We start from the raw sequence: 21,124 nt of genomic DNA on the forward strand, positions 1-21,124 counted from the left end.
GCTAGTAATTACGTATTTCCTAAGAATACAATAGTTAGAAACAGAACAACACACCTGTGCCAAATGGACAAAATTGAATGGTGCATGAGAAGGCTGAATTTGGACACTTTGGACTAAAAGACACTGTTTAATCTCAGTGTCTTTTTTAGTGGTGCACTTGACTATTAGATTCTTTCTGATGTTTTCCCAAAATCTCTTATATGTAATTAATTTAAAGCCAAATTGGGCAGAATAATTCCAAACAAAGGTGATCTGGTTTCGAACCTGCATGATCTCTCTGCTCACCTGAGACTGTTTGGCTAGAGATAGAAATTACACATAAACTGGTATAAGTGATGGGAAATTGATTTAAACTTTCAAAATAGCTGAAACTGGTTTAAGGTAAACCTGGATGGATGTAATATCAGACTTAACTGATTTAGGTCAAAATGGTTTATTGTACTTTTGTCCCAGATCCCCTACAGAATCAAGGTAACTCTCAGTCTCCCAGCATCCCAGGATGCTTTGCACCTTCCCTGTAAACCCCGCCTCACAAGGTAGGTGGGCTGGCCTTGGCCCATGCTGTTTTATCCAGCTTAGAAGGGAGCTGTGCTCTAACACGCCCCAGCTTGTGGCCGGGGCAAGTGCAGGGATGTGGCTGGATTTTTGGAGTGAAAAGTGAATGTGTGTTCACATACTTATCAAATCAATCTATGCAGTTTAGACTAACCTTCAAAGATTGAATTGATTCAGCCTTGGGCTTTTTGAATGTCTGTACTTAGCCTTAATGCCTCACAGCATTCATCAGGAGTGAAAGGAAGAACAGGAAGGCTTAGCAACTTGCAAACCTATGAATGAAAAACTAGGCGTGGTGTTACATGAACCAATAGGTAACCCTATTTTATTCTTCTTGAAAAAACATGCATGATTAAGGTTCATTTTCTGTGGCTGGGTCTACACAAGAAGCTGACTGTGTAGTATAAACAAGTACTAAATGATTGCATAGTAACAGGAGTTACTGCACAGTAGCATTGCAGAACAGGTTTTAGGTGATGCTGACTAAGCAGTAGCTTATTTCTACTGCACAGTAGCATTGTATCACACTTCCTGCCACGCGATGCTGCTGCGTAGTAGTAACAAGCCACACAAGTATCTTGTGTAGATACAGCTTGTGTGTTAAATAGTAGGTTTGTACCTCATGCAGGTTTATATAATGGGAGTTGAAGGGTCCATGTTCCTTCTGACCTGCAGTGAAATCCTGGCCCTATTGAAGTCAATATTAAAAATCCCCTGGAGTTGAAAACTTGTGTCTGATCAAAGAACAACTGTACTAATTTGTACTATAGCTGCTAAAGGTTGCTTTCCCTTGTATTTACTAATACAAATAACTTGAATGTACTCAAGAGGAAATGCTCATTACACCATCCAAGCCTGAATAAATTTTCCTGTTTTTGGATTTTGGAAACAGCTTGAAATTCAACCCAGGGTTTCTAAAAGGTTCACAACCCTGGGACTAATATCATGAGATCCTAGGACTGTCTATCATTTTGTTTCTAAACCTGGTGCAACCATAATTCCCACTTAATTTTGCTTGTAACGATGAGTGAATATAACCCATAACCAAAACCAGGAGTATGCAAGTGCATGTAGATTGAAACAGAAGAAAAGTTTTGCATGACACTGACCTTTGTGAACAAATGCAACTGATTTTTTCACAACTCTACTGATGCTATGATGACCCAGTTTCTGCCTCTGGAGGCAGGTGAGCAGGCCCCTCCTATTAACTTCAGTGAACACTACTCATGGGCCTCTAAGGTAGTGATTCAGTGTAAATACAGCCCAAACATTTCTCTTAAAATACAAGTTTATCATAAAGTTTTGCTGGTTTTATTATTTCCTGTTTGTGTGGGAAAAGTCTGTGGTGTGAGCCATTTAAAACCTCAGCATTTACTGCTTTACTAGTTGATTTTTGCTCTGAGTTACAGCATTTTAATAGTTTTTTTAATTGTACAGCCTAATCCCTACCCCATTTGAACCATCTTCCTACTCTTAGAAAAACAGATGCCACAACATCATAGCTATGGTGGAATGAAAATACTGAAAGCCTGATTTTCCTAGCTGTTAAACCAGTTATATAAGCTGTAACCCCATTACATTCAGTGGAGGTACAGAAATGTGGCCAGTATAATGAGTTAGAGACTGGGCTATATATTTTTAATGGCTTCCTCTATACAGCATATATTTACAGTACATCCTCATGAAGAATTCCTGTGCTTCATTTTACATTTATTGTTCATCCTTGATTTAACGCAAACTAAAATTCTGTTTCATTTAATAATGTGATGCCCATTGTCCTGAACCCAAAAGAGAAAAGAAGAGTCAAAAACTCTTAGAAAGCGCTGAGCTTTCTCTATATTATGACAAAGTGCATACACCTGAAAACTGTAAACATATTCCAACTCACATTTATTCCAATGTTGCTGCTTTCACACTGATATTGTACAAGATACCCCTGATTTCAGAAGGGGCCAACCAACTCCAGTAAACAACACTCTTAAAATCTTCTTACACAGTGAATTAATACTGCACTCATAACATTTATAAATACTTGATGGTTCTAGTAAATGATCTATGTTTCACTTCTTTGTAAAAGGGTATTCTTCATTTAAATGGACTGATTTTAGCCTATACACACACACACACACACACACACACACACACACCCCATGGTAAAATATACTATTACATTGTTTCATGCAAGCACTTGAACAAATCTTGCTGCCCTTACCACAGTTTTTGTGTGACTGCCCAAGTTAGGACTTAAGTACAAATTGACAGAGGAACGCAAGATTAGTCTTAGAGCCAGTGATCATACAAGGTGCTGAATGCACTTAACTCTTTGTAAAACCAGTAGGAGTTCAGCACATCACAGGAGGTGTTCAACACAGTGTCAAGCCCTTAATTATCTGCTATGTAGGACTGCTCCCCAGTTCTGAATTACACCTCAGCTGCTTAAAGCACCCTGAAGTTCTTTGAATGCTGTTGAGTTTTTTTATGTGTGTGTTACTCACTAGCCCCACAAGCACAGTGACACTAACTTGCTAAAGACACAGCACACAGTGACACTAACTTGCTAAAGATGATCGTTTTCCAAGGCGTCCCTGGCTGTGTATCCTATACGCAGCCCTCATGACAGATGTGGTTGCCATTGATGAGGCTAAATGCAGCCACTGAATGGTTGGTGCTCTTGAGGGAGGTCATTCGAGTGGTGCTTCTGCCCATGCTTTGAGATCTTATGAGGAGACGGGCCTTGCAGCAGAACAGTTGGTTGTTGAACTGTTTTCTGAAGCTTTTGCTAAGCAAGTACAGAGCAAAAGGGTTCACACAAGAGCTAGTAAATGCTAGGATTCGAGCACAGATGCTGGTGATGAAGTGCAACAGTGAAGTGTCCACCTCTGAATAGTGGTAGGACCGGTATAAATAGATTATGTGAGTGGGAAGCCAGCAGAAAGCAAAGAGGCACACGAACACCAACACTGTCTTGGCTAGACGCTTACGAGAGTCAATCTGAAAAGAACAAAGGGAAACAAACATACATTAGCGAAGTTCCTCACTTTGTCAAAAGCTGGTAAAATTGGAAATTGGAAGCTAGCTACTTCTATTACAAGAGTTTAGGGGCATGTGAGAGATAAGAGGAGTACAGGAGAATGTGGACTGAAGTGACTTCAGTCTCTGCCTCTACCCCGCAATAAACTTATTTCTGACTTTAGGATAAAACTCAGTTACACCCCTAATTCTCAGTCACATATTAACATCCCCAGCAAGACCAATGGAAACATAAAAATAAGCAGCATATTAGCTAGGATCAAGTGATAGGTGCTACCTGGTGTACTGCCCAGAGTGTGATTTTTGTATATACTTACACACACACACACATATGCACTTCTTGGGCCACACAATATATAAGTTTGTATATGATACAAAAACCTTTTAGGCCACTGGGCCCATGTGCAGTATCTGGAGGCCAAAGAGTTGCTGAATTGGAGAAGCAGAAAGAGACAGATGTCTTTCTACAGAGTATATGCAAAGGAATTGTGTAGTGGGCTTATCTCAGGACTGACTTCCCCAGTCCTCCAGCTGAAGAAGCTGGTGCCAAGATGGGAGAGGAGCAAGATGGACTGTAAGACTTTCTTAGGCCTGCATTGCACTAAGGAAAGGTATTTTTTAAAAGGTGACCACTAACACATTGTATGGACTAACACATTGTATGGACTTCAGTTTTACCTTACTTTAGTTGGTTAAGGTGAACCCCAGGAAGCAATCCGAAGGAAAAGCTTAAATTTCAACCCAACCAGCTGTAGCAAAAGTAAAGCTACAGCTTTCCTTGCCTGCACACAAAGGGTATGTATGTAGGCAAGGAACACTAATATTAGCAATGTTACTGTAAAACACACCTTTCTTCTTAATGCAGACTGGACCTAGGATGTGATGCACCATCCAGAAGAGAAAATAAACCAAGCTGCTTTACCCAACTGGAACCTTTGGAAAACCTTGCTTAATGTCACCAGGAGCTTGCTGGTATAGAGGCTGCACTGCCAGGATAATTGAGTATGAACTCCCCTCTATGGTCACTGTCCTACCTCTTCACCTTCTGCTTCTAGTTCAACACTTGCCACTAGCCCATTTCCCTAAGCAAGTCCTGAAGTCATGCACAATGCCCGTGGCCCCTCTGCTTTTCTACATCCATGGACCACATGATCACAACCAGAGCCTTACAAGCTGTTCAGTTCTGACTGCCTCATTTTTAGCAGTGACAGAGGTAAGACTAAAAGGATATAGAGAAGGCAACAAGGACACTTAAGGGTGTGGCAAGGATTGATCTAAGTCTGTAGATATTACACACATTTTCCCTTGGAGAAAGAATTAGAGGGAACTCATTTAAGGTATTAAAACTTATGAGATCTATAGAAAAATTGGATCAGCCTATCCTTTTAAAAATGCATGTTTTGCCTTATGCAGAGTACTGCAGTCAGGCATGTGGATCGTGTTATTAGATACTGGCTGCTAGGGCTGTGCAAAGCTTCAGTTGCTGATTCGATTTGGCAGAGATTCAGCCTGATTCAGCAGCCAAATTTCCAAATCTGAATTGAATCAGGAGACCATTTAATCTCTCCAAATTGGATCAGAACCCTCTAAATCGATTCGGAGAGATTGAGAGAGATTCCATGATTCTGACATAGACACAGCTTGAAATGCTTTTTCTACATACCTCAAGGTACCAGGTGGCTCGTGAACACTGAGATGCACTTCTGGTCCACTTTTGAGATGCTGGGGTGGATGGAGCATTCCATGGGAGAGTGTGTGTGTGTGGGGGGGGCTACCTAGCATGCTTGGCTGTGGACTCAGAAGTGGACCAGAAGCATTTCTGGTCCACTTCTGGGTCTGCAGTGGAGCATGCAGGGGACCCCCCCCCCACTCCTCCTGCTCTGCAACTGGTGCTTCCTGGGTCTGGGGGGGCACCCAGGGTCTCCCCAGGGCTGATCGTTGTGCTGGAGGGATGCAGGGGAGGTCCTCCACGTGCTTGGCTGCAGACCCGGAGGTGGACTGGAAGTACTTCTGATCCACTTCCGGGTCTGCTGCCAAGCACATGGGGGGGCCCCCTGTGCTCCTGTGGGACACTCCATCTGCCCCATCATTGCAACATTCACAAACCGCACCTGGTACCTTGAAGTATATAGAAAAATACATTTAAAGCTGTGTCTATGGCTGAATCACTGATTCTACGAATCAGCATCGAATCTTTAGATTCAGATTCAGCTAAATTGAATCAGGACAGTGATCCAGATCAATGAATAGAATCACTATCCCTTGAATTGGGCCGAATCTGAATTGAATATGGCCCATTTCACACACCCCTACTGGATATTGAATGAGGTGGATCTGGGGCTTTTGTCTTCTGATCCAATAAGGCAAATCAAATATATCTGTTGTCCACATGAAAGATTAACTTCCCAAAGGTCCATAAATTAAGAATTGAGTTTCTCAAATGGATCATTCCTTGTTCATGCAGGGAATAAGCAACAAGACACCGGCCTAGCATGTCATGATTTTGTGTTCTTTCTAATAGTAAAGGCTGAAAATTAGCTATTGAATTCAGAAAGGTTTAACATACACCATGGGAAAGCCAAAGCTCTCCCAAGAACTGACTGAAAATTAAAGCTGTTGGGATTGGTATCTCTACCACTGAACTATATATTCTTTTAAAGTGTTTCTTTAATTTGCTGACTGTCTTGTGGCCCACATCTGCACTAGAAAGAAAGGAAACAATGGAAGAAAGAAATCAATATCAGTTATCTCAGACAGAGACCTATAGCTACTGAATGCACCGCAGGAGGAAAATAATTGACTAACTGTGCGAGAGCAGAATGTCTTTTTGCTATCCTTATAACTCAGTCCATAAAACCAAAAGTGGGGAAGACGGAAGAAAAATGACTATTTTTATTTCTGCCCCACTTTGCTCATTAATCAAAGCAGTTGTCAAACCAGCAGGAGTATGGGCAGAATGGAAGAAAGCAACATATAAATATTCAAAAGGAACACAAGTAAAATATTTTGTGGATAGACCACTTTTTAATGTGCAGGAAGCATATTGTTACACCCATGCTGTACTACCATATAACAAATGGACTGTGTGAGAAAGTTGTTTTAATTCAATCAATTTTAAGTGGGGGAGCTAAATCAATTTTAAGTGGGGGACCTGAAGGAAGCACAAGCAGGAGGGGATAACAGGGGAGGCCTCATTCTTCCTGGGAAAGTAGGGCAATCAGCTAGTCACCTCAGGTGTCTGTACACCAATGCACAGAGTCTGGAAAACAAGCAGGAAGAATTGGAATTTCTTACACAATCAAGGAACTATGATGTCATTAGAATAACAGAGACTTGGTGGGATAGCTCGCATGACTAGAGTACTGTCATGGATGGGTATAAACTGTTCAAGAAGGACAGACAGGGGAGAAGAGGAGGAGAAGTTGCGCTGTATGTAAAAGAGCTGTATGATTGCTAAGAGCTCCAGTATGAAACTGGAGATAGGCCTGTTGAAAGTCTCTGGGTTAAGGTTAGAGGGGAGAGCAACAAAGGTGATGTTGTAGTGGGTGTCTGCTATAGACCACCAAATCAGGAGAATGAGGTAGATGAGGCTTTCTTCAGACAAGTAGCAGAAGTTTCCAGATCACAGGCCCTGGTTCTCATGGGGGATTTCAATCACCGTGACATCTGCTGCTGGGAGGGCAATACAGCAGTGCACAGACAACCCAGGAAGTTTTTGGAGAGTATTGGAGATAATTTATTCGTGCAAGTGCTGGAGACACAAACTAGGGGCCATGCTGTTCTTGACCTACTGCTCACAAACAGGGAAAAATTGGTTGGAGATGTAAAAGGGGATGGCAAGTTGGGCAGCAGTGACCACAAGATGATCAAGTTCAGGTTCCTGACAACAGGAAGAAAGGAGAGCAGCAGAGCAAGGACCCTGGATTTCAGAAAAGCAGACTTTGGCTCCCTCAGGGAACTGATGGGCAGGATCCCCTAGGAGGTCCATCTGAGGGGAAAAGCAGCCCAGGTGAGCTGGTTGTGTTTTAAACAAACCTTACTGAGGATGCAGGAAAAAATCTTCCCAATGTGCCGAAAAAATAGCAAATGTGGCAAACAACTAGCTTGGCCATCTGAGGGGAAAAGCAGCCCAGGTGAGCTGGTTGTGTTTTAAACAAACCTTACTGAGGATGCAGGAAAAAATCTTCCCAATGTGCCGAAAAAATAGCAAATGTGGCAAACAACTAGCTTGGCTTAGCAGAAAACTCTTCAGTGAGCTAAAACACAAAAAGGAATCTTACAAGTAGTGGAAGCCTGGACAAACAACTTGAGAGGAGTACAAGAGTATTGCTCGGGCATGCAGGGATGAAGTCAGGAAGGCCAAAGCGCAACTGGAGTTTCAGCTTGCAAGGGATGTGAAGGGTAACAAGAAGGGTTTCTACAAGTATGTTAGCAATAAGAGGAAGGTCAGGGAAAGTGTTGGGTCCATTACTGAATGGGGGAGGCAACCTTGTGACAAATGATGAGGAAAAGGCTGAAATACTCAATGTCTTTTTTTACCTCAGTCTTCACAGGTAAGGTCAGCTCCCAGACTACTGCACTAGGAAGCACTGTTTGGGGAGAAGGTGAGCAGCCCTCAGTGATGAAAGAAGAAGTTAGGGACTATTTAGAAAAGCTGGACATGTACAAGTCCATGGGGCCAGCCTCCAAGGGTGCTGAGGGAGTGGACTGATGTGACTGCAGAGCCACTGGCCATCATCTTTAAAAACTCATGGCAACTATGGGAGGTCCCAGACAATTGGAAAAGGGAAAATATAGTGCCCATCTTTAAGAAAGGGAAGCAGGAAGATCCAGGGTACCACAGAGTAGTCAGACTCACCTCAGTCCCCAGGAAAATCATGGAGCAGATCCTCAAGGAATCCTCAAGCACTTGGAGAAGGTGATTAGGAACAGTCAGCATGGATTCACCAAGAGCAAGTCATGCCTGACCAACCTGATTGCCTTCTATGGTGAGATAATTGGCTCCATGGATGTGGGGAAAGCAGTGGGCATAATATATCTTGACCATAGCAAGGCTTTTGATACCATCTCCCACAGCATTCTTGCAAGCTGAGGAAGAATAGTTTGGATAAATGGACTGTAAGGTGGATAGAAAGCTGGCTGGATTGTTGAGCTCAACGGGTAGTAATCAATGGTGCAATGTCTTGTTGGCAGCCAATGTCAAGTGGAGTGTCCCAGGGGTCAGTCCTGGGCCCGGTTTTAGAACCATAGAACATAGAAAATTAGAGTTAGAAGAGACCTCAGGAGGACATCTAGTCCAACCCCTGCTCATAGCAGGACCATCCCCAGCTAGATCATCCCAGCCAAAGCTTTGTCTAGCTGCGTCTTAAAAACTTCCAAGGATGGAAATTTCACAACCTCTCTGGTTAACTTCTTCCAGTGTTTTACTATCCCCCCAGTGAGAAAATTCTTCCTAATATCTAACCTAAAGTTCCCTTGCTTCAACTTGAGACCATTGCTCCTTGTTTTGTCATCTGCCACCAGTCAGAACAGTCTAGCTCTATTCTCTTCTGAACCTCCCTTCAAGTATAGTTGAAGGCTACTATAAAATCTCCCCTCAATATTCTCTTCTCTAGACTAAGTAAGTTCAGTTCTCTCATCCTGTCCTCATAAGTCATGTCCCCCAACCCCTGAACCATTTTTGTTGTCCTCTGCCTGACTCTCTCCGATTTGTTCACATCCTTTCTGTAGTGGGGGACCCAACACTGAACGCAATACTCCAGATGTGGCCTCACCAATGCTGAATAGAGGGGAAGAATCACTTCCCTTGACCTACTGGCAACACACCTACCAAAGCAACCCAGTATGCTGTTAGTGTTCTTGGCAATAAGGGCACACTGCTGGCTCATATTCAGCTTATTGTCCACTGTAACCCTCAGGTCCTTTTCTGCAGAGGTGCTGCCCAGGCAGTCAGTCCCCAGCCTGTCCCTGTGTATAGGTTTGTTCCATCCCAAGTACAGGACTTTACACTTTTCCTTGTTGAACTTCATGAGATTCCTTTTGGCCCAATCCTCCAATTTATCTAGGTCTCTCTGAATCTCTGCCTGGCCCTGCTCTGCTGTCCTGGGTCCCACCCACTGGGTTACAGAGGCCCTGGGGGAGGGCAGCAGTGCTTGGAGCCCAACCCCGCAACAGGCAGCCTGCCCCTGTCCCCACCCCCACCCCCACAATGGGCCATGCTGCTTGTGGAGGAGGGAGAGCTGGGCTCTGAACTCTGCTCTGCTGCAGCAGTCACTGCCGCCCATGGGCAGCAGCTGGGGTTCAGGTGCTGCTCCAGAGGGCAGGAGGCTGTGGACCTGGGTCCCTGGTCCCATAGCCCTGGCAGCTGGGGTCCCCTCTGGAGGGGGCAGGGAGTGAGGGGCACCATCTGGGCTGTGGGAGGGCTGTGGGTGGGAAGTGAAGATCATTAGCAGGGCTTGGGGGGCTGTGGGTGGGGAGTGAAGGGCACAAGCAGGGCTGGGGGGCTGTGGCTTGGGAGAAGACTGGACCTGATTCCTGGTGAGCAAAAGGGGTAGGGGGAGCTCTGATTTCCGTGATAAAAAACCCAAAATCAAATACCAAAATTTATAGGTACTTAGAATGTATTTTATTATAGTGATTGAGGCACTAGTAGGCTTCCAAATTTCTTGAAAATTGTAAATATATCCATAAAACATTGTGATCAATTGATACCTATATATAGTGGTGTTTCATTTTAATTGCGGATTTGGGTTTTTTTATCAGAGAATATGTGATTTTTAAACAGAAAAAAACAGGATCCCTGCAGATGACAGAACAAGGAGCAATCATCTCAAGTTGCAGCAAGGGAGGTTTAGATTGGATATTAGGAAAAGCTTTCTCACCAGGAGGGTGGTGAAGCACTGGAACAAGTTACCTAGAGACGTGGTGGAATCTCCATCCTTTGCGATTTTTAAGACCTGACTTGACAAAGCCCTGGCTCAAATGATGTAATTGGGAATGGTCCTGCTTTGAGCAGGGGGTTGGACTAGATGACTTCCTGAGGTCCCTTCCAACCCTGTTTTTTATGATTTTATGAATTTATACATGCTCTGGAACAAAAATGGGTTGCTTCATCTTAGTTTAAGTCAACTGGGAACAAATATAAATCAAACCATCCCCCTTCTCAAATAGATATATCCACACAAATGCTTGGATCAGTTTAAAAACCAATTTAAACCAGCGTATATTGTTCATTTAGACTAAGGTTAAGCCCTCTTTCACTGGATCAGTCTTAGACCAATACATCTCCAACCACTAAATGGGAACAGAGAACTGTTGTATTAATTGGGTCTTAGCTTTTTTGCCTCAATAGTGAGTTCAGCTATAAGACACCAAATGAAGGTTTATAAAACATTTCTCTACTGTTAACAATAACAGCTGGTAGGAAAGGACAAAATGGAAAAATGGAGACTGAATTTGTCCAAATCCAAAAGCCTATCCAAGATATAAAGCAGGGGTATATTGAGATCATGTCTGGTATAAAAGAGAAGCAAGTGGGTGTAGCTACATGATACACTATCGTAGAGTTGCCTAAGTAGCTCCACATTAAAGCATTATCATCTACATGAGTGGTGCTATTAGGCCAGAGTAAACCAATTAACTCTGCCATAGGATAGTACTGCCCATCACAAGTACTAGTTTACAACAAAGTTATTTACTGTACCACAACACACATGTAGACGGTGACCAGGGCTGACTGAGACATAAGGGTGCTACAGTACAGAGCTGCCTGCTGGCTAGCCCCACAGCAGCCAGTAGCAGCCTCATGCCCCAGCCAGCCCCTCCTCAGCATGTTGAGCTGAGCAGGAGCTGACCCCCAGGACCTTCTGCCAGTCGGGACTGCTCTGCCCTGGCTCAACATGCTGTGGTCCCAGGTGCATGTGTAAATGCTGTGCCCAGGAGCAATAAACCTGGCATGAACCGTGTTGGGGTTTATCGTGTCAATTTAATTACACATGTAGATGCACTCTGTTACTACAAATGAAGGGACAAAATTGGTGTGTTGGAAATTTGGCTAATTAGCAGAGAAATAATAAGGGGCTGGGCTATTTCTCATATAACCTCCTCTTGTGTTCCTTAGGAAAAGTTACTTCAAGGGAAGAATGAAGAACTGAAGGTTTCCCATAAGAGGAATAAGGGCTGTCGGGTCTTCCCTTTGCTCTAGGGAATTTGTCCTTTGTTTATTTGTGGCCTTGAAGATCACAGCATCATTGTGACACCCCAACTTCCACGCACCAGAAGGGATGCATAATTAACACCACTGCACCTATAAGGATCCCACAGAGACCCACCTCTGTCTTCCCTTCCCTCAAATATTCCTTTCTGTTGCCTATTACCCTCCTCCTGTCCTCTCTTCTTCTCTTCCTCTCTCCGCAATTCCAGCTGTACTGCAGTGCACCCCATAAGGAAACAGTCCATCCTGCCCTGCCAGAGGAAGACTTGTCAAAGGGAGGGATCTGACCCAAACAGCCAGGTAATGTTCAAGACCAGGCAAGCAAGCACAAGTCCAGAGCAGCAGCAGCCATGGCCAATCTAGCAGGCCACAGCACCACTCAATAACTGACTGGCCACTTTGTATCATGAGAACGTCAATATAAAGGTAGAATTTCCCCCACATTTACTGCCCTGCTTCTTCCCCTTTATTTTTACATGTCTGTTTTGTCATAACAAAGAAAGTGACTATTCTTTACAACTCAGAACTGAAAACAGATCTGAGTTGTAGTTCTTTCTTCTCTCTGGATGGCTTGACAGAATATAAGACTTTAACTGATAATCCTATCTCTGAAAAGGGGGCTTTGATAATTTTTAATTAAGTTTTTTTTGTATATCCACTAGATTTCAATTTTAAAACACTTTGTCTTGCTCTGATTCTTTTCCCTTTATGTATCCTAGTCAATACATTTTCAAACTCCGGCATATATTTCCTACTGTGTTTGCCATGGTAACCAACCAGGCTTACGTATATGTATTCAGAGCCCCAAACCAGTTTAACTGATTCATATTGTACAATGACAGGGTCATATTCTCACACCTCTGACCTATTTGTGCCACCAGTATTAACATAAGAGATCTATGCCTTCTTATTGCAAAATTCGTTGTACAAGATACAAGTTTCAGATCACTCCAACTCCTGGGCATGCAACATGTCACTCTTGCAATTAGAAGTAAATTCATACCTGTTTCCGCATATGGACATTTCCTTCCACTGGCATGTTGTAAGCACTCTGGATCAAATTTTTAGCAATGAAATAATAATAAACTGAAATGACTGACAAAGGGATGATGTAAAAGATCAGAAATGAAGCCATTGAATGAATTTTTGGATGCAGGCCATCAGAATGTGGGTAGGGAGCACAACTGATGAATGTTTTGTTAGTGCCTTTATCATGGAAAGGGTGCATGTCAGAAAATACAGCTTCAGGAATGGCAAGCAGCATAGATAAAATCCAAATAATAGCAGCTTTCACACAAATCTTCATGAACGCATGGGAGGCCTGGATATCCATTGGTCTCACTATTGCTTTATACCTAAGAACAAAAAGAAATGACCCTTTTACTAATGACAACACTGAACATTACTCGGGTTGGGACAAATTTATTCTTGTCCAATCCTGAACTACTTCCCTTTTCAGGAGAAAAGACCATCAGTGTATTGATTTTTAACAGATGTATTCTGAAATGTGTCCATATATGTATTCTGAAATATTATCTATCTATCTATCTATCTATCTATCTATCATTTCAATAGATAGATAGATAGATAGATCGCAATCTATATATCCAGAAATTTGTGCGTATATGTACAAATGGAATCAAGAGGAAGTAAAATAAGTCAGATTTTACTTGCCAAACATACATTAGTGTATACCCTTCAGTATTGTTCATGGAAACTAGATTAGATATTGCTGAAAGAGCTTGTAAAAGCTGCCATTAATGTCAACGGAAATTGTGAATACACAGCGCTCTGAAAGTCAGCCCATATGTTTTTCAAAATTATAGAAGACATTATGTCCACTCTAATTACCTTTTGTCTTTCAGGTTGAAATTTCCATTTGCTTGTATTTAATTATAACCACTCCAAGTAACTACTGTTTTTAGAACAGATGTCTTAAAGAAAGAAATTGCATCTCATACTCAACAGAGATCCTTTGGGTTACAATTCAATGCACAAGCAAACTGCACATACAACCCATAAATGCAATGAGAAGACCTTGAAATGAAATAGCCACATATAAAAAGAAATCTGGATTGATGTACATGTGTCAAAGTCCATGCTTCATATTTAATAATTTTATTACACATATTTAACATCTTAACATGTTAATTTCAGTGTAAATAGGAAGGGTGCTGTATGTGCACTCAGTTCAATGTGCTGTAAAATGAGGAACAAGTCGTAAAAATGGTCAGCATTATATAAATATGTTCTACCATATCTATCTATCTATCTATCTCTTGTTTGCATGGCACCTTAAATTTAAGGTGTGGCTGGTGGCCAAGAATCAGCTCTCCCTGAGTTGGCACATATGGTGTGATTTTGATATGATTCCCAATCTCAGAGTTGTACCTTGTGCCATGCACATGGCATGGCAGGAGGCATGACTTTTGGGATCAGGGATCACATCCCATCAAGCCTTAAAATGAACATCTGTCAGGGGTTTTTGGAAATAACAATGCAAATTTCATACAGTGTTACTCAGTCTCATGATAATGAAAACTATATGTAATTTACAAGCCAGATATATTTTGTTTGCTCTCCCCTTTTAAGGGTTACGAAGGAAAACAAATAACTGTTAAATTAGTGGTTAAGTCATATCATAGACTAAAAACTGCAGTCTTTTTATATAACAGCATATTATAGATCCCAACCTCTGCCCAATACATCTGCATAACTATTACAAAGTGTGTGGACAGAACTAACAACTGAAACATTTCAAATACCTTTGATACACTTTCAAGGGCCACCTGCACAAATGTGGTACTACTTAGGGAACATTTCATTTCTTGTAAAGAATGCATGGGGATAGGGGGCCCATGGTTCCTCCAAAATCCTATAGTGCTCCAGAGCGGTGGAAGGGAGAGCAGGGTGGACTGACAGCCTGCCAAACTATCGAGCTGTATCATCCTGCTCCAGTGCTCGGGGTGCTGCCAGGGCTTGATGCATTGCCAGTACCTAGGAGGACCATGCCTTCTGTCTTGCCCCTTGCTGCCACCAGAACATTGAGCTCTCCCACCCGTCTCCTCACTCCCACTGGTGAGAGGGGAAGAGAACAGGTTTATGCAATAAGTTTCCTATGAATTGCAAACCTAGCAGCAGGGAGACCCTGCTTCCACAGGCCCCTATAGTCCCCGACATGGCCCGCAATAACCTACTAACCTCTCCTCTCCAGCTTTCTGCTCCAGCAGAAATATCTTCTGCTCCCTGTGCAACCTTCTAACTGGAGAGCCATGGCTGCATGCAGCCATAACTATTTTAAGGCATTCAACCCAGGGATGTGACAGGGGATGTATAAATGTTCCCTGGCTGATGTGCGGGCCGGGAGCGGTCTGAGGCCCTCAGGGGTTTTCTTTTTCGCGGCGGGCTGTGGCCAGCAGCCTGGACACGCCGGGTCGGGGAAGACAGGCAGCACACTAGAATTAGGCACGGACGCTTAGTGGTTGATTTAAGATTATTTTACTTACACCGAAGATGGTCGCGGTGCAGGCAGGAAAACTTGCTTGAGTTGCAGTTACAAAACAAAACAAAACTCGAACCTGCAGAACATGAGGGTATGTCGCAATGGGGTTTTGGCGACGGGAAGGTGAACAAAAACCTCGAGAGTACGTCGCAATGGGGTTTCGGCGACGGGAAGAAAAAAAACTGCAGGACTCGAACCCAGGTAGAGCTCTGGATTCACTCACACGAAGTTTGCTAGGCTCCGTGGAACTTGCGCGCAGGGAAGGGTACGTCGAGGGATCAGGCGGCAACGGGGAGAGGCGAGAGGTTGATCAGACCCCTATAGCCTTCTTGAGATACACGCTGGGTCCGATAGGCTCCGCAGCACTTAGAGATCTTCACGAGACGTGAAGTTCTCCTCCTCCTGATAGTCGTGGAGTCCTCCAACTTGGGCGGAAACCACTCAAGCCTCTTATACGGCTAGCAAGCCAATCGCTAGCCGCCACGTGGGAATAATTTAGAACTCGCCAATAGTGGGGCACAAATCTGAATACAAATGGCGGGAACTCCTTGCAGCGTGCACTTCTCTTTTTGCAACTAAGAAATGCACCCTGCAAAGAAAGCTACGAGTGGCGGGAAATAATTCAGCAGTGCCGAAGCGCGCACACACAAAAATCACACCCTTGGGTTGTGACAGCTGAAACACAGCCCTTTAAAAATGTTTCCAAGTACACTTAGAAAGGTTACAAAAGTTATTTCTGTCTGCACTGAGAGATAAGAAGGCCAGGAAGTAGATTATTAGAAACAATACAGGAACAAGAGATGAATCTAACATCTCAGTGTCACACACTATGTATTATTGACTAAAGCACTCACTGATTGGATAACTTCAGTAAGGGCTAAACACAGTAAATACAGAGAATCATATATCTCAAAGTCTCCATATACCTAATTGGATCAAAGCTATATAGTTAGGTTTTCATACATACCTAGTAGGGCTGTGCGAAGCTTCAGTCGCTGATTCGATTTGGTGAAGATTTGGCCTGACTCAGTGGCCTAATCTCCAAATCTGAATTGAATCAGGAGACTCTTTAATCTCTCTGAATCAAATGGAAACCCTCTGAATCAATTCAGAGAGATTCAATTATAAATGTTTTTTCTACATACCTCAAGGCACCAGGTGGCTCAAGGTGGGGCGGATGGAGCATCCCATGGGAGCATGGTGGGGGATCCCCAGCATGCTCAGCAGTGGACCCGGAAGTGGACCCAAAGCACTTCTGGCCCACTTCCGGGTCTGCCGTGGAGCCAGCGGGGGACCCTCCCCCCGCCCCCAAGCTCGGTGACTGGTGGCTCCTGGATCTGGGTGGGCACCTGGGGTCTCCCTGCAGCTGATCACCAAGCCGGGGGTATGCAGGGGCGGGGGTCCCCCACGCACTCGGTGGTGGACCTGGAAGTGGACTGGAAGTACTTCTGGTCCACTTCTGGGTCCACCGTTGAGCATGCAGGAGGGCCACACCCACTCCTGTGGATGCTGCATCCGCCCACCATCTCAGCATTCACAAGCCATGCCTGGTACCTCGAGGTATGTAGAAAAAACATTTAAAGCTGTGTCTATGGCTGAATCATTGATTCTCTGAATCAGCATCGAGTCTTCAGATTTGAATTCAGCTGAATTGAATTGGGACGGTGATTCAAATCAACAAATTGAATCACTGTCCCTCAAATTGAGCTGAATCCAAATCAAATATGGCCCGCTTTGCACACCGCTAATACCTAGGGTTTTTTTTTGGTATGATTACCATAATATTGTAACTCATAACATTTATATACAGGCATCAACCTTGCAGAAGGTTTTCTTTTTTTCTTTTAAATTCAATAGGTAATAGAGCAGGGAAGAATGTATTTTGTTAGTCATGTTTCTGCTAGGTTCCTATTTCAGCTGAATTGGGATAAGCATAAGGATGAATTTTAGGCTAAGTCAGCATTTGTTTAAACTTTTTTTACTGAATCAGGGACTAAAGGTGGTAATTTTATCTACAATAAGAACATCCTGCATTTGACTTACCATCTGTCCATAGGCAGAATATTTTCATAGCACTCATATACAGTACTATGCATAAATAATAAAAGGCCTGGCTAAAAGAAAAAAAAAGAAAAAAAAAAAAAAAGGAAAAGGGAAAAAAGGGAAATAGCAAAGATTTATTAGGCAGGTAATAAAAACATATCTGTTCCAAAATTATCGGTGCAGATTAATAAGATATACCTTCCTTAGAGGAGATGAATGTGACTACACATAGCAAAGAATACCAACACTGATTATTAGGGAATCTGCTTTATTTTATAAAGCCTGAGAGAGAAGGTTTAAAAAAGTAAAATATAAGATTTTCAAGTGGAAACATATTGAGAGGCTGAATGGGTATTTATCAGAAATGTAATACAAAAAATAAAGTTTAAAAATGAAACTTCTCTAATGTAGGCATTAAGGTACATGCTTGATGACTGGGGACTACACACTGGTAAGGACTGGTGCTTGCAAGTATAAGATTGTAGCAAAACCCCCATTTTTCCTTTATATATATATATATATATAAATGATAGACATGCATTCCCTTCCCTTCCCCAATTACTTCTGGCTTTTCATTCTCTCCCTCTCTATTCCCTATAGACAAGCATAAGCAAGCTCAAATTTAGGATAAGCTTTGACATTTTTATTTTGGTAGCGAGTTTTTGGTTTTGGATATCCACTGTTTTATATTGTATTATTATTAGGTTTGTATTGATTATTACTGTTGTATATTGTATTATTATCATTTTTGTATTGATTTTTATTGTTTCATATAGATATTGTATGGTTTAGGCCTGTGTTTATAAGTGAACCAAAGTCATGTCAAGTTTCCATTTTATATGTCAAGTCTCCATCTTGTGTCCTCTGCCTGGGCATCCCATGTTGCAACTGTATGAGTCACGTACCCCTCCCATGTAAATTGGTTCCTTGATGAATGAGAATGATTGGGAATGATTGAAATACAATGGTAGCAGGCCTCTACTGAATGGCCTGTAACGACTGAGCCATCACCTCGCATTGATTCATCCAGGAACCATGGACCCCACCCAGGAACAGAGACAAGAACTCAGCATTTGAAAGACAAAAGACCCTGCAGAACCAGCAACTCTACCATTGTACCCCCCCAATATAGACACCCGAAACTGCACATCCCTGCATGAAGCACACATGCTCAGTATGCCAGGGACTGACCCTTGCCTGGGCATGCCTCCTGTCACTAGGGTCACACAAGGTCTTCCCCTATAAAAATGGGCAGTGAAGACAGACCCAGTGAGATGCCCTCTCCATCTGGACCAGCACCATGCCGCACCACCTATCCACCCAGAGGCCCTGCCGGCAACCCCTCTCTGGACAACACCTTGCTGGAGAAGAGGTGGCCATTGACTGGCCATCGAGGATCAACTCACAGCCAAGGATAGGTAGCTATCACCCACCTTCCTTCCCAAGCAAAGGACTTCAACTCTGTTTCTCTTCCCTACCTGGACTCCAACCCTTCCACTGAGTCTCTTTCTCCTGCTACCATTTTGTGTGTGTGTGTGTGTGTGTGTGTGTGTGTGAGAACCAATAACTTCATGGGGCTATGTGGTGTGCTGTCTGTTTAATAAACCTGTTATTGTGAAACCTCGAGTTGAGTTTTTGTCTGTTTCCTGACTCCTTGCCACCATTTATCTGCCCCCTGATCTCCCAGCTTTCAGCCTCAGTTTCCAGCCCCAATCTCCCAGCCTTCTGCCTCTCTCTTTCCTGGCTGTCTCCTCCTTTTCACCAGGCTTTTCCCCTTGCTTCCACCCCAGCACCAGCGACCTCAAGTAACCCTGGGGCCACTTGACCTTAAACCTTCCCCCAAGCACACACATACACGCTGTACCATCCATGTTAGGAACTTACCTATGTGTATGTGTAGTTGGGTTGTATGTGTGAGAGCTGGTGTGTGTGTATATATATATATATATATGGCATTGTGTGCATGATATACTAATTAGTGATCTGTGTCTAACTTTTGGGGTGTATAATGTATGTGCTTGACTTGGTGATAGGTATGCATGTGCCTCGGCGGGTTTGGATATGTATGTGCCTGAGCTGGTAGTGTGTGTGTCTATACACCTAATTGATTTGTGTGTTTGTATATGTGCATTGTGTCACACCCTCCTGTCTAACAGTGCAATATTGAGATCCTGAGAGTTGGCCTGACCCCACAGGGCAACAAGATCTATATTGTACAGTGGGTTTAGGTAATTTATTTTCATTTTGGGGATTATTATTTAACTTGCTGGCATTGATCTAATAGGCATCTGCTGTTACCAATATTTTAATGGGACTCTTCCTAGCTTATGTTTCAATAGAATCCTTCCATCCAATCTTCTCATGTTAAATTTGGCTTCCATTCATATAATGATGTGTAAGCTTGTGTTCTTGTTTTTTCTATATGGGGTAAAGAAGTGTGTGATATGCTAGGACTGATCTAGTGCAGAGGCTATATAGAGTATATAAGTGTCAGAGTATTCTGTGTCCCCAAAGTTCAAAGAGTGAAAAGCCAGGCTACTCATTTGTTACTAAACATGGCTCCAGTCTTTCTTTCCATAGCACTTTTTTTCCAAGAATTTTGCTGTTGAAGTTTAATCAACCATGAAGTTTATAATTCATTAAAAAAACACTCATCTTCATTTCAAGATGTGCAGTAAGACACTCATAACTTTAAAGCAAGTTAGTTATGCTCTTCGCCTTCTGCATTTTTATGTGACAGTTCCACTATTACCTCAGGTCTGACCAGCATCTGTTTGAAGTCCTCTTACTTTTTCTATGGGCCCTGCCACATGGCCAAATGAAAGCTGGATAGAAACCAGCAACAGAGTTGTTACAAATTTTCAAGCACTAATTTTGTAGCTGGTTGGCTCTTTTTATAACTGAATGGACATTTTTATGCTGTGACAATTACTTTGCATGTGTGGCCTGTCTAAATTTATTCACGATTAACCACTTAATTGAGTAATATGTGTAATGTTTAGCAGGGGCCTATGCATTTATTTTTCCTGAAGATTTATTTTATCTGCTAGTAGGATACATATCATCTTCTTTCCAATTTGCAAAATATTGGATTGTGCAGTCTCTAGTGATGGCTATTGTGACTTATCATGAAACATACCGCAGACTGCATGAACTATATAGGGTTCAGGTTACTACTGTGGAGGCAAAACTTATTGCCTGAGCACTAGCTATCACTGGAGGATGTGACTGACTATTTGTAGAGTTGTGAAGAATCAAGCTGACTGATAAAATGCTGATTCCAAGTTTCCCTCTCCTAAGTAGGCATATCAAACATAATAACTAGCAGGAGCACAATAACAGTTTGTAATGTTGGCCAAAACCCTGAAGTATAACAGGGATAAGGAAGCCATTCCTACTCAAAAAGACCAGGACAACTGGTTAAAACTGGTTTAAAATCTTCCGTGTCCACTCAGCATCATAGCCCCTTGTTTGTTTTGTTACCTGTTAAGTTGCTACACGCTAGATTCAAAATGATCATAAATCCCTAGAAGGCACCTCCATATTGACCTATGTACAGTGAGTAATATATTGTCCAAGAATAGTAATGAAAATTGTAGTGTTGCTCTTTCAATTAAATGAGACATTTTTCCATTGATAGGTGTTGGATCAGAATAAAGCATCCAAACTTAATGTATTTAACTCTTGCACTTGGTCATATCTGCATATTTGGGGGATACCTAAACATTATTTCAGAAGTTCCCTAGTGTCAAATACTAATATGTTCTTAACTGCCCTGCTGA

General features: G+C 42.7%; 1 protein-coding gene across 1 annotated transcript in view; it reads right to left on the minus strand.

Annotated features, from left to right (window-relative positions):
* Window positions 1-2,204: 2,204 nt before the first annotated feature.
* Window positions 2,205-21,124, minus strand: part of GRPR (gastrin releasing peptide receptor) — a 45,751-nt gene continuing 26,831 nt past the window's right edge. The window contains exons 2-3 of the mRNA XM_006029392.2: window positions 12,801-13,152; window positions 2,205-3,546 (exon numbers count right to left, since the gene is read on the minus strand). Coding sequence (XP_006029454.1) covers window positions 3,154-3,546; window positions 12,801-13,152 — 745 coding nt within the window. The 3' untranslated portion in view covers window positions 2,205-3,153. The remainder of the gene's footprint in view (window positions 3,547-12,800; window positions 13,153-21,124) is intronic.

This window comes from Alligator sinensis, unplaced genomic scaffold (assembly GCF_000455745.1).
Source record: "Alligator sinensis unplaced genomic scaffold, ASM45574v1 scaffold1192_1, whole genome shotgun sequence".
NCBI lineage: Eukaryota > Metazoa > Chordata > Crocodylia > Alligatoridae > Alligator > Alligator sinensis.